This window comes from Nerophis ophidion, linkage group LG04 (assembly GCF_033978795.1).
Source record: "Nerophis ophidion isolate RoL-2023_Sa linkage group LG04, RoL_Noph_v1.0, whole genome shotgun sequence".
Lineage (NCBI taxonomy): Eukaryota > Metazoa > Chordata > Actinopteri > Syngnathiformes > Syngnathidae > Nerophis > Nerophis ophidion.
The window spans coordinates 84,056,759-84,069,385 of record NC_084614.1 but is presented as its reverse complement, the minus strand read 5'-3'; the positions used below and the strand labels follow the sequence as shown (position 1 = coordinate 84,069,385).

The window sequence follows — 12,627 nt, the reverse complement described above, 5'->3', positions numbered from 1 at the left end:
AATTACCCCTTCAAAATAAAAGTTTTGTAAAAACCCGTCACCTTTTTCAAACGTAAACTCCTCCCAGTGCGTTTGTCGTTTCGGCTTCAAACTCGCACAGGAGAGAGATTGAACCCTTTTGATTAAAACCGTCCAACAAAGTTTTGATTACTGCTCCGGTTTGGATTTTACGCGCCTTCAAAGAACCCCTGCGCAAAGTCTCCTAAAAAATGTCATTTTTGCCTCTTTGAGCTGTAATTTGACCCCCTTAAAATGCTTCAAAACTCACCAAACTTGGCACACACATCAGGACTGGCAACAATTGCGAGCTAATAAAAAAAACAAACCCCACAACTCAAAATTGTGCTCTAGCGCCCCCTAGGAATACAACACAGACAAACTGCTCCTAGGAAGAAAACACAGACAAAACTGCTTGTAACTTCCGGTAGGAATGTCAGAGAGACATGAAACAAAAACCACTATGTAGTTCTCATTTAGACCTACATTTGAATAATTAACATACTTTAGCAAAAATCAACAGGAAGCTTGATATTTTCACTTCAATACAACAACTGCATTACTTTCACAATGCATTAAATAGTGGCACCAAGGTGTCTTCTACCGGTTATCCGGCCGTGGGTCTCGGGGGCAGCAGCCAAAGGCGGACCCGACCAACGCTGCTTGCTCTCCGCATAATTTAATGGGTTTTTTTTGTAAACAATGTATATGGTTTTTTTTCACATTTAACAACTGTAAAATTAACGGATTCAACATCAACATACCGTGATGTCCTTTGAATCCTGCGGCTTTTAAAATGTTGCAGCTAATGTATGTTTAAAAATAGAAAAAAGACACTGAAAAGATTTGTTACAGCTCATTTTAACATCTATCTTGTGTTGTATGTGTTTTATGTTGCACCAAGAAAAAATCCTAGTTTATGGCAATAAAAACAATTCTGATTCTGATTGTTTGTGCTACGGCACCATCTTGTGGACAAGTTCGCTCACTGCAGGATTTTAGGACTGATTGAAACTTTGATTGCCACTATTTAATGCATTGTGAAAGTAATGCAGTTGTTGTATTGAAGCTTCCTGTTGATTTTTGCTGAAGTATGTTAATTATTCAAATGTAGGTCTAAATGAGACCTACATAGTGATTTTTGTTTCATGTCTCTCTGACATTCCTACCGGAAGTTACAAGCAGTTTTGTCTGTGTTTTCTTCCTAGGAGCAGTTTGTCTGTGTTGTATTCCTAGGGGGCGCTAGAGCACAATTTTGAGTTGTGGGGTTTGGTTTTTTTTTAGCTCGCAATTGTTGCCAGTCCTGATGTGTGTGCCAAGTTTGGTGAGTTTTGAAGCATTTTAAGGGGGTGAAATTACAGCTAAAAGAGGCAAAAATGACATTTTTTAGGGGACTTTGCGCAGGGGTTCTTTGAAGGCGCGTAAAATCAAAACTGGAGCAGTAATCAAAACTTTGTTGGACAGTTTTAATCAAAAAGGTTCAATCTCTCTCCTGTGCAAGTTTGAAGCCGAAACGACAAACGCACTGGGAGGAGTTTACGTTTGAATAAGGTGACGTGTTTTTACAAAACTTATTTTGAAGGGGTAATTTTTAACTTCCTGTTGATTTTTGCCGAAGGATGTCAATTATCTAAATGTAGGTCTACGTGAGACCTACATAGAAGTTTTTGTTTCATGTCTTTCTGGCATTCCTACCGGAAGTTACAAGCAGTTTTGTCTGTGTTTTCTTCCTAGAAGCAGTTTTTTCTATGTTTTATTCAAAATTGCGCAAGAGCGCAATTTTGATTTTTTTTTTTTTTTTTTTTTCATTAGATCGCAATTTCTGCCAGTCCTAATGTGTCTGCCAAGTTTGGTGAGTTTTGAAGCATTTTAAGAGGGTCAAATTACAGCTGAAAGAGGCAAAAAAATGCATTTTTTGCGAAAATTTTGTTTTGAAGTGGTTTTTGCCAACTTCCTGTTGATTTTAGGTATTGGAGTTTCTAATAGCGAATCTAGGTCTAAGTCTACATAGAGGATTTTGTTTCATGTCTCTACGACATTCCTAACGGAAGTTACAAGCAATCTGTTTTTCTTTCCTTCCTAGGGGGCGCTAGCGCGCAATTTTGATTTTTCTGGTTTGGCTACCTAATAAGTTGGGAAGGCATGCCAGACCGACGTGTGTGTCAAATTTGGTGAGTTTTGAAGCATTTTAAGGGGGTCAAAATACAGCGCATATGCGAGTATAGGTGCGGAAGAAAGAAAGAATAATAAAACTGCAGCGAACGAGCAGCTGGGCGGGGCATGCTGGAGCCCGGCCCGAGATGGCGGCGAGGAGGCGGAGGGTGTGGCCGAGCGGAGATGCGGGGCGTGCCGGGAGCGACGCCGCAGACGAGATCAAGTGCGTGGGTCGCGCACCTGGACACAATCGTTACTCCTCTCGATGTATAAAAGAGGGAGGAGGAGGAGAGATGGCGAAAGAAGGAATAGGAGAACCCGCGGCAGTACCGGAAGAGAGAGAGCGACAGAGAGCGAGCCGAAGACCGCGACAACGGGGACTGAGGAGCAAGCAGTGGAGAAGGAGCTGAAAAGCGACCAGACCGCAGACAAGCTTTATTTGAAAAAAACAAAAAGAGTCAAACCTGCTCAAGAGCAAAATGTCCTTCCTTGATGGTCCGTGGAACCCGCACGACGGCAAGAGACTGTCACATTTTGCTCTTGAGCAGGTATGACTCTTTTTATTTTTTCAAATAAAGCTTGACTGGGGTCGGGTCGCTTTTCAGCTCTTTCTCCACTTCTCGCTCCTCGCTCGCTCTCTGTTGCTCTCTCTCTTCCGGCACTGCTGCGGGTTCTCCTTCTCCTTCTGCCGCTGTCTCTCCTCCTTTTCCCCTTTTATACATCGAGAGGAGAAATGAGTGTGCCCAGGTGCGCGACCCACGCACCTGATCTCGTCCGCGGCGTCGCTCCCGGCACGCCTCGCCTCTCCGCTCGGCCGCATCCTCCGCCTCCTCGCCGCCATCTTGGGCCGGGCTCCAGCGTGCCCTTCCCCGCTGCTTGTTCGCTGGCTGTGTCTCTCCACAAATTAATATTGTTTGTGTTTGCCAGGACTTCACTTTAAAACAATTGTAACGTTGGCAGCCTGCAGGGGGCGTGGTTAAGAGGGGAGGAGTATAATTCACCAACTCGAGTATTTATCCTACTCAGTGGCCTAGAGTGTCCGCCTTGAGATCGGTAGGTCGTGAGTTCAAATCTCAGCCGAGTCATACCAAAGACTATAAAAATGGGAGCCATTACCTCCCTGCTTGGCACTCAGCAATAAGGGTTGAAATTGGGGGTTAAATCACCAGAAATGATTCCCGGGCGCGGCACCGCTGCTGCTCACTGCTCCCCTCACCTCCCAGGGGGTGATCGAGGGTGATGGGTCAAATGCAGAGAATAATTTCGCCACATCTAATATGTGTGTGACAATTATTGGTACTTTAACTTTATTTCATATATATATATATATATGTATGTATGAAATACCTGACTTTCAGTGAATTCTAGCTATTTATATTTATTTTATTATATATATATATAAATAAAATAAATAGTTGAATTTACGACAGCAACTACCAAATACATAGTAATAAAAACACAGTTGTTCTACTAACTGTACTGTGCTTGCTGGTTACTAAAAAAAAACAACAACAACACTTACCTTTCATTATTTGAGTAACCTTTGTTCTGCCATTTGCGTACATTGGCGAGCGATCTCCGAATCCGGGAACATATCCTTCACGGATTTGTCGTAGACATCCGCAAATGAGAACGGGATGTTTGCTTCAGCATAGCCATCTTTGTCTCAGCATATCGGGTCTCCATTTTGCGAGGTGGCCCATGATACTGGGTTGTGAACCATGCTGCGCTGCGGACGCTTTGTGCTTCGCTGACTGTTCATGGCTGAGTATATCCGTACGGTCGCCGTGTTCAATGGAGAATTCCGTTCTACAAAATTTACAGGCGACAAACCCCTTCGAACTCTCCTGGATAAACTGAAATTCTTGTTTCCAATCGTTCTGGAACTTGCAAGTGTATTTCTTCATTTTGCTGGTCGACGGTGTAAAATATCGGGTTGGAGTCAATAACCAGGCGACGTGATGAAGTTACGTCTCTTAACAGACTCCCTAATGCATATATTCCTTGACTGCACTTAAATGTAGAATATATTTACATTCTATTCTATTCCATGTACAGTAGATGGCAGTATTGTCCTGTTTAAAATGGTCACAATGTTTCTAAGTCAGGTTCTCTTGGAGCTGGAGGGGGCGTGGCATATAATCCCAGCAGTATGATGATTCTATGTGTCTACATTCAAACATTCTTCTTCATCCCGCATTAATATATGCTACTTTTAAACTTTCATGCCCAGAAGGAAATCACAACTAAGTCAATTGAGCAAAAACTGTATTTATTAAACAGTTATTGGCACAAACATTCATGTCATTTCCAAAACAGAAAGTGCAAGATTGTCAGAGACATAACATAATAGTGAGAGTCCAGTCCATAGTGGATCTAACATAATAGTGAGAGTCCAGTCCATAGTGGATCTAACATAATAGTGAGAGTCCAGTCCATAGTGGATCTAACATAATAGTGAGAGTCCAGTCCATAGTGGATCTAACATAATATTGTGAAAGTCCAGTCCATAGTGGATCTAACATAATAGTGAGAGTCCAGTCCATAGTGGATCTAACATAAGAGTGAGAGTCCAGTCCATAGTGGATCCAACATAATAGTGAGAGTCCAGTCCATAGTGGATCTAACATAATAGTGAGAGTCCAGTCCATAGATGATCTAACATAATAGTGAGAGTCCAGTCCATAGTGGATCCAACATAATAGTGTGAGAGTCCAGTCCATAGTGGATCTAACATAATAGTGAGAGTCCAGTCCATAGTGGATCTAACATAATAGTGAGAGTCCAGTCCATAGCGGATCTAACATAATAGTGAGAGTCCAGTCCATAGTGGATCCAACATAATAGTGAGAGTCCAGTCCATAGTGGATCTAACATAATAGTGAGAGTCCAGTCCATAGTGGATCTAACATAATAGTGAGAGTCCAGTCCATAGTGGATCTAACTTAATAGTGAGTCCAGTCCATAGTGGATCTAACATAATAGTGAGAGTCCAGTCCATAGTGGATCCAACATAATAGTGAGAGTCCAGTCCATAGTGGATCTAACATAATAGTGAGAGTCCAGTCCATAGTGGATCTAACTTAATAGTGAGTCCAGTCCATAGTGGATCTAACATAATAGTGAGAGTCCAGTCCATAGTGGATCTAACTTAATAGTGAGTCCAGTCCATAGTGGATCTAACATAATAGTGAGAGTCCAGTCCATAGCGGATCTAACATAATAGTGAGAGTCCAGTCCATAGTGGATCTAACATAATAGTGAGAGTCCAGTCCATAGTGGATCTAACATAATAGTGTGAGAGTCCAGTCCATAGTGGATCTAACATAATAGTGAGAGTCCAGTCCATAGTGGATCTAACATAATAGTGAGACTCCAGTCCATAGTGGATCTAACATAATATTGTGAGAGTCCAGTCCATAGTGGATCTAACATAATAGTGAGAGTCCAGTCCATAGTGGATCTAACATAATAGTGAGAGTCCAGTCCATAGTGGATCTAACATAATAGTGAGAGTCCAGTCCATAGTGGATCTAACATAATAGTGAGAGTCCAGTCCAAAGGGGATCTAACATAATATTGTGAGAGTCCAGTCCATAGTGGATCTAACATAATAGTGAGAGTCCAGTCCATAGTGGATCTAACATAATAGTGAGAGTCCAGTCCATAGTGGATCTAACATAATAGTGAGAGTCCAGTCCTTAGTGGATCTAACATAATAGTGAGAGTCCAGTCCATAGTGGATCTAACATAATAGTGAGAGTCCAGTCCTTAGTGGATCTAACATAATAGTGAGAGTCCAGTCCATAGTGGATCTAACATAATAGTGAGAGTCCAGTCCATAGTGGATCTAACATAATAGTGAGACTCCAGTCCATAGTGGATCTAACATAATAGTGAGACTCCAGTCCATAGTGGATCTAACATAATAGTGTGAGAGTCCAGTCCATAGTGGATCTAACATAATATTGTGAGAGTCCAGTCCATAGTGGATCTAACATAATAGTGAGAGTGCAGTCCATAGTGGATCTAACATAATAGTGAGAGTCCAGTCCATAGTGGATCTAACATAATAGTGTGAGAGTCCAGTCCATAATGGATCTAACATAACAGTGAGATTCCAGTCCATAGTGGATCTAACATAATAGTGAGATTCCAGTCCATAGTGGATCTAACATAATAGTGAGAGTCCAGTCCATAGTGGATCTAACATAATAGTGAGAGTCCAGTCCATAGTGGATCTAACATAATAGTGAGAGTCCAGTCCATAGCGGATCTAACATAATAGTGAGAGTCCAGTCCATAGTGGATCTAACATAATAGTGAGAGTCCAGTCCATAGTGGATCTAACATAATAGTGTGAGAGTCCAGTCCATAGTGGATCTAACATAATATTGAGAGTCCAGTCCATAGTGGATCTAACATAATAGTGTGAGAGTCCAGTCCATAATGGATCTAACTTAATAGTGAGAGTCCAGTCCATAGTGGATCTAACATAACAGTGAGAGTCCAGTCCATAGTGGATCTAACTTAATAGTGAGAGTCCAGTCCTTAGTGGATCCAACCCACTGGTGAGAGTCGAGTCCATAGTGGATCTAACATAATAGTGAGAGTCCAGTCCAAAGTGGATCTAACATAATAGTGAGAGTCCAGTCCATAGTGGATCTAAAATAATAGTGAGAGTCCAGTCCAAAGTGGATCTAACATAATAGTGAGAGTCCAGTCCATAGTGGATCTAACATAATAGTGAGAGTCCAGTCCATAGTGGATCTAACATAATAGTGAGAGTCCAGTCCATAGCGGATCTAACATAATAGTGAGAGTCCAGTCCATAGCGGATCTAACATAATAGTGAGAGTCCAGTCCATAGTGGATCTAACATAATAGTGAGAGTCCAGTCCATAGTGGATCTAACTTAATAGTGAGAGTCCAGTCCATAGTGGATCTAACATAATAGTGAGAGTCCAGTCCATAGATGATCTAACATAATAGTGAGAGTCCAGTCCATAGTGGATCTAACATAATAGTGAGAGTCCAGTCCATAGTGGATCTAACATAATAGTGAGAGTCCAGTCCATAGTGGATCTAACATAATAGTGAGAGTCCAGTCCATAGTGGATCTAACATAATAGTGAGAGTCCAGTCCATAGTGGATCTAACATAATATTGTGAGAGTCCAGTCCATAGTGGATCTAACATAATAGTGAGAGTCCAGTCCATAGTGGATCTAACATAATAGTGTGAGAGTCCAGTCCATAGTCGATCTAACATAATAGTGAGAGTCCAGTCCATAGTGGATCTAACATAATAGTGAGAGTCCAGTCCATAGTGGATCTAACATAATAGTGAGAGTCCAGTCCATAGTGGATCTAACATAATAGTGAGAGTCCAGTCCATAGTGGATCTAAAATAATAGTGTGAGTCCAGTCCATAGTGGATCCAACATAATAGTGAGAGTCCAGTCCATAGTGGATCCAACATAATAGTGAGAGTCCAGTCCATAGTGGATGTAACATAATAGTGAGAGTCCAGTCCATAGTGGATCTAACTTAATAGTGAGAGTCCAGTCCATAGTGGATCTAACATAATAGTGAGATTCCAGTCCAAAGTGGATCCAACATAATAGTGAGAGTCCAGTCCATAGTGGATCTAACATAATAGTGAGATTCCAGTCCAAAGTGGATCCAACATAATAGTGAGAGTCCAGTCCATAGTGGATCTAACATAATAGTGAGGGTCCAATCCATAGTGGATCCAACATAATAGTGAGATTCCAGTCCAAAGTGGATCCAACATAATAGTGAGAGTCCAGTCCAAAGTGGATCCAACATAATAGTGAGAGTCCAGTCCATAGTGGATCTAGCATAATAGTGTGAGAGTCCAGTCCATAGTGGATCTAACATAATAGTGAGAGTCCAGTCCATAGTGGATCTAACATAATAGTGAGAGTCCAGTCCATAGTGGATCTAACATATTAGTGAGTCCAGTCCATAGTGGATCTAACATAATAGTGAGAGTCCAGTCCATAGTGGATCTAACATAATAGTGAGAGTCCAGTCCATAGTGGATCTAACATAATAGTGAGAGTCCAGTCCATAGTGGATCTAACATAATAGTGAGAGTCCAGCCCATAGTGGATCTAACATAATAATGAAAGTCCAGTCCATAGTGGATCCAACATAATAGTGAGAGTCCAGTCCATAGTGGATCTAACACAATAGTGAGAGTCCAGTCCATTGTGGATCTAACATAATAGTGAGAGTCCAGTCCATAGTGGATCTAACATAATAGTGAGAGTCCAGTCCATAGTGGATCTAACATAATAGTGAGAGTCCAGTCCATAGTGGATCTAACATAACAGTGAGAGTCCAGTCCATAGTGGATCTAACATAATAGTGAGAGTCCAGTCCATGGTGGATCTAGCATAATATTTTGAGAATCCAGTCCATAGTGGATCTAACATAATAATGAGAGTCCAGTCTATAGTGAATTTAACATAATAGTGAGAGTCCAGTCCATAGTGGATCTAATATAATTGTGAGTCCAGTCCATAGTGGATCTAACATAATATTGACAGTCCAGTCCATAGTGGATCTAACATAATAGTGAGAGTCCAGTCCATAGTGGATCTAACATAATAGTGAGAGTCCAGTCCATAGTGGATCCAACATAATAGTGAGAGTCCAGTCCATAGTGGATCTAACATAATAGTGAGAGTCCAGTCCATAGTGGATCTAGCTTAATAGTGAGAGTCCAGTCCATAGCAGAACTCTAAGAAGGAATCTGTTAACCTTTTTCAGAGTTTGCAGACCACAAAGGAGAGGCAGGAAATGTGCTTGCCTCACTTCCTTTTTGGTGGCAAAACATTCATGTGTCCAACACATAAAAAGCCAGAAGTCATGTTTGCTCACATCCTTGCAAGGCAGATGGACTCGCAGGTCTGGGATGAGACCACCTTGTGAAACAATCCTGTCTTGCAGGTCTGACCTTGTCATCAAAAGCACTCATTCGCCGCCCTGTTGTCGTCTTCTGGCAGGAGAACAAGGATCCCGCGGCGGGCCAGGTTCCCTCGAGCAGCGCCCTCGGAGTGGAGGCCTGCCAAGTCCTGAGGCGCTTTTCCGGCAACCTGCAGCTGCCGCCGTTGTCGTGGCGACAGGCCGAAAAGGAGCGGGACAGGGGGACTCTGCTGTCGCCGGAGGGGGGCCCCGGGACTTGCCCCAGGCCCACTAGTCTGCCCATCGCCACCCTCCCACGCATCGACATCACCCAGGCTGATGCCGACAGGTGAGGTACAAAAAAAAAAGTCCTTTGAGTTTCTGACCTGCAGGTCCTAGGTCCTAGGTCAGGGGTCAGGGGTCAGCAAGCCAAAATGTTGAAAGAGCCATACTGGAGCAAAAATAAATTTAAAAAATCTGTCTGGAGCCACAAAAGTCTTATATAAGTGTTATAATAAAGGCAACACATGATGTAAGTGTCTATATTAGTCTACTATCAAAATGACTTTAAAAGTCTTATATAAGTGTTATAATGAAGGCAACACATGATGTAAGTGTCTATATTAGCCTACTATCAAAATGACTTTAAAAGTCTTATATAAGTGTTATAATGAAGGCAACACATGATGTAAGTGTCTATATTAGTCTACTATCAAAATGACTTTAAAAGTCTTATATTAGTGTTATAATGAAGGCAACACATGATGTAAGTGTCTATATTAGCCTACTATCAAAATGACTTTAAAAGTCTTATATAAGTGTTATAATGAAGGCAACACATGATGTAAGTGTCTATATTAGCCTACTATCAAAATGACTTTAAAAGTCTTATATAAGTGTTATAATGAAGGCAACACATGATGTAAGTGTCTATATTAGTCTACTATCAAAATGACTTTAAAAGTCTTATATTAGTGTTATAATGAAGGCAACACATGATGTAAGTGTCTATATTAGCCTACTATCAAAATGACTTTAAAAGTCTTATATAAGTGTCATAATGAAGGCAACACATGATGTAAGTGTCTATATTAGCCTACTATCAAAATGACTTTAAAAGTCTTATATTAGTGTCATAATGAAGGCAACACATGATGTAAGTGTCTATATTAGCCTACTATCAAAATGACTTTATAGTTGTTATAATGAAGCCAACACATGATTTAAGTCTCTATAGCAGCTTTATCAGCCTACTATCAAATTTTCTTTAAAAGTCTTAAATAACTGTCATAATGAAGACAACACATGATGTAAGTGTCTATATTAGCCTACTATCAAAATGACTTTAAAAGTCTTATATAAGTGTCATAATGAAGACAACACATGATGTAAGTGTCTATATTAGCCTACTATCAAATGACTTTAAAAGTCTTATATAAGTGTTATAATGAAGGCAACACATGATGTAAGTGTCTATATTAGCCTACTATCAAAATGACTTTAAAAGTCTTATATAAGTGTTATAATGAAGGCAACACATGATGTAAGTGTCTATATTAGCCTACTATCAAAATGACTTTAAAAGTCTTATATAAGTGTTATAATGAAGACAACACATGATGTAAGTGTCTATATTAGCCTACTATCAAATGACTTTAAAAGTATTTTAAAAGTGTTATAATGAAGACAACACATGATGTAAGTGTCTATATTAGTCTACTATCAAATTTTCTTTAAAAGTCTTAAATAACTGTCATAATGAAGACAACACATGATGTAAGTGTCTATATTAGCCTACTATCAAATGACTTTAAAAGTCTTATATAAGTGTTATAATATAAGTGTTTATATTTGCCTTCTATCTAAATATCTTTAAAAGTCTTATATAAGTGTTATAATATAAGTCTTTATATTTGCCTTCTATCTAAATATCTTTAAAAGTCTTATATAAGTGTTATAATGAAGACAACACATGATGTAAGTGTCTATATTAGCCTACCATCAAAATGACTTTAAAAGTCTTATATAAGTGTTATAATGAAGACAACACATGATGTAAGTGTCTATATTAGCCTACTATCAAAACGACTTTAAAAGTCTTATATAAGTGTTATAATGAAGACAACACATGATGTAAGTGTCTATATTAGCCTACTATCAAAATGACTTTAAAAGTCTTATATAAGTGTTATAATGAAGATAAAACATGATGTAAGTGTCTATATTAGCCTACTATCAAAATGACTTTAAAAGTCTTATATAAGTGTTATAATAAAGACAATACATGATGTAAGTGTCTATATTAGCCTACAATCAAAATGACTTTAAAAGCCTTTTATAAGTGTTATAATGAAGACAACACATGATGTAAGTGTCTATATTAGCCTACTATCAAAATTAGTTTAAAAGTCTTATGTAAGTGTTATAATGAAGCCAACACATGATTTAAGTCTCTATAGCAGCTTTATCAGTCTACTATCAAATTTTCTTTAAAAGTCTTAAATAACTGTCATAATGAAGACAACACATGATGTAAGTGTCTATATTAGCCTACTATCAAATGACTTTAAAAGTCTTATATAAGTGTTATAATATAAGTGTTTATATTTGCCTTCTATCTAAATATCTTTAAAAGTCTTATATAAGTGTTATAATATAAGTCTTTATATTTGCCTTCTATCTAAATATCTTTAAAAGTCTTATATAAGTGTTATAATGAAGACAACACATGATGTAAGTGTCTATATTAGCCTACTATCAAAATGACTTTAAAACTCTTATATAAGTGTTATAATGAAGACAACACATGATGTAAGTGTCTATATTAGTCTACTATCAAAATGACTTTAAAAGCCTTATATAAGTGTTATATTATAAGTGTTTATATTTGCCTTCTACCTAAATATCTTTAAAAGTCTTATATAAGTGTCATACTGAAGGCAACACATGATGTAAGTGTCTATATTAGACTACTATCAAAATGACTTTAAAAGCCTTTTATAAGTGTTATAATATAAGTGTTTATATTTGCCTTCTATCTAAATATCTTTAAAAGTCTTATATAAGTGTTATAATGAAGACAACACATGATGTAAGTGTCTATATTAGCCTACTATCACAATGACTTTAAAAGTCTTATATAAGTGTCATAATGAAGACAACACATGATGTAAGTGTCTATATTAGCCTACTATCACAATGACTTTAAAAGTCTTATATAAGTGTCATAATGAAGACAACACATGATGTAAGTGTCTATATTAGCCTACTATCACAATGACTTTAAAAGTCTTATATAAGTGTTATAATGAAGACATCACATGATGTAAGTGTCTATATTAGCCTACTATCAAAATGAGTTTAAAAGTCTTATATAAGTGTTATAATGAAGACAACACATGATGTAAGTGTCTATATTAGCCTACTATCAAAATGACTTTAAAAGTCTTATATAAGTGTTATAATGAAGGCAACACATGATGTAAGTGTCTATATTAGACTACTATCAAAATGACTTTAAAAGTCTTATATAAGTGTCATA

At 38.6% G+C, this 12,627-nt stretch overlaps 1 protein-coding gene across 3 annotated transcripts in view; it reads left to right on the top strand.

Moving 5' to 3' along the window:
* The window catches only part of LOC133552085 (cAMP-specific 3',5'-cyclic phosphodiesterase 4B-like), a 131,799-nt gene that overhangs the window by 44,797 nt on the left and 74,375 nt on the right, over positions 1-12,627 (top strand). For 2 of the 3 annotated variants that reach the window (XM_061899404.1, XM_061899401.1), the window contains exon 4: positions 9,132-9,435. In XM_061899404.1, the coding sequence (XP_061755388.1) occupies positions 9,132-9,435 (304 nt within the window). The remainder of the gene's footprint in view (positions 1-9,131; positions 9,436-12,627) is intronic. The other variant, XM_061899402.1, reaches the window with a different exon arrangement.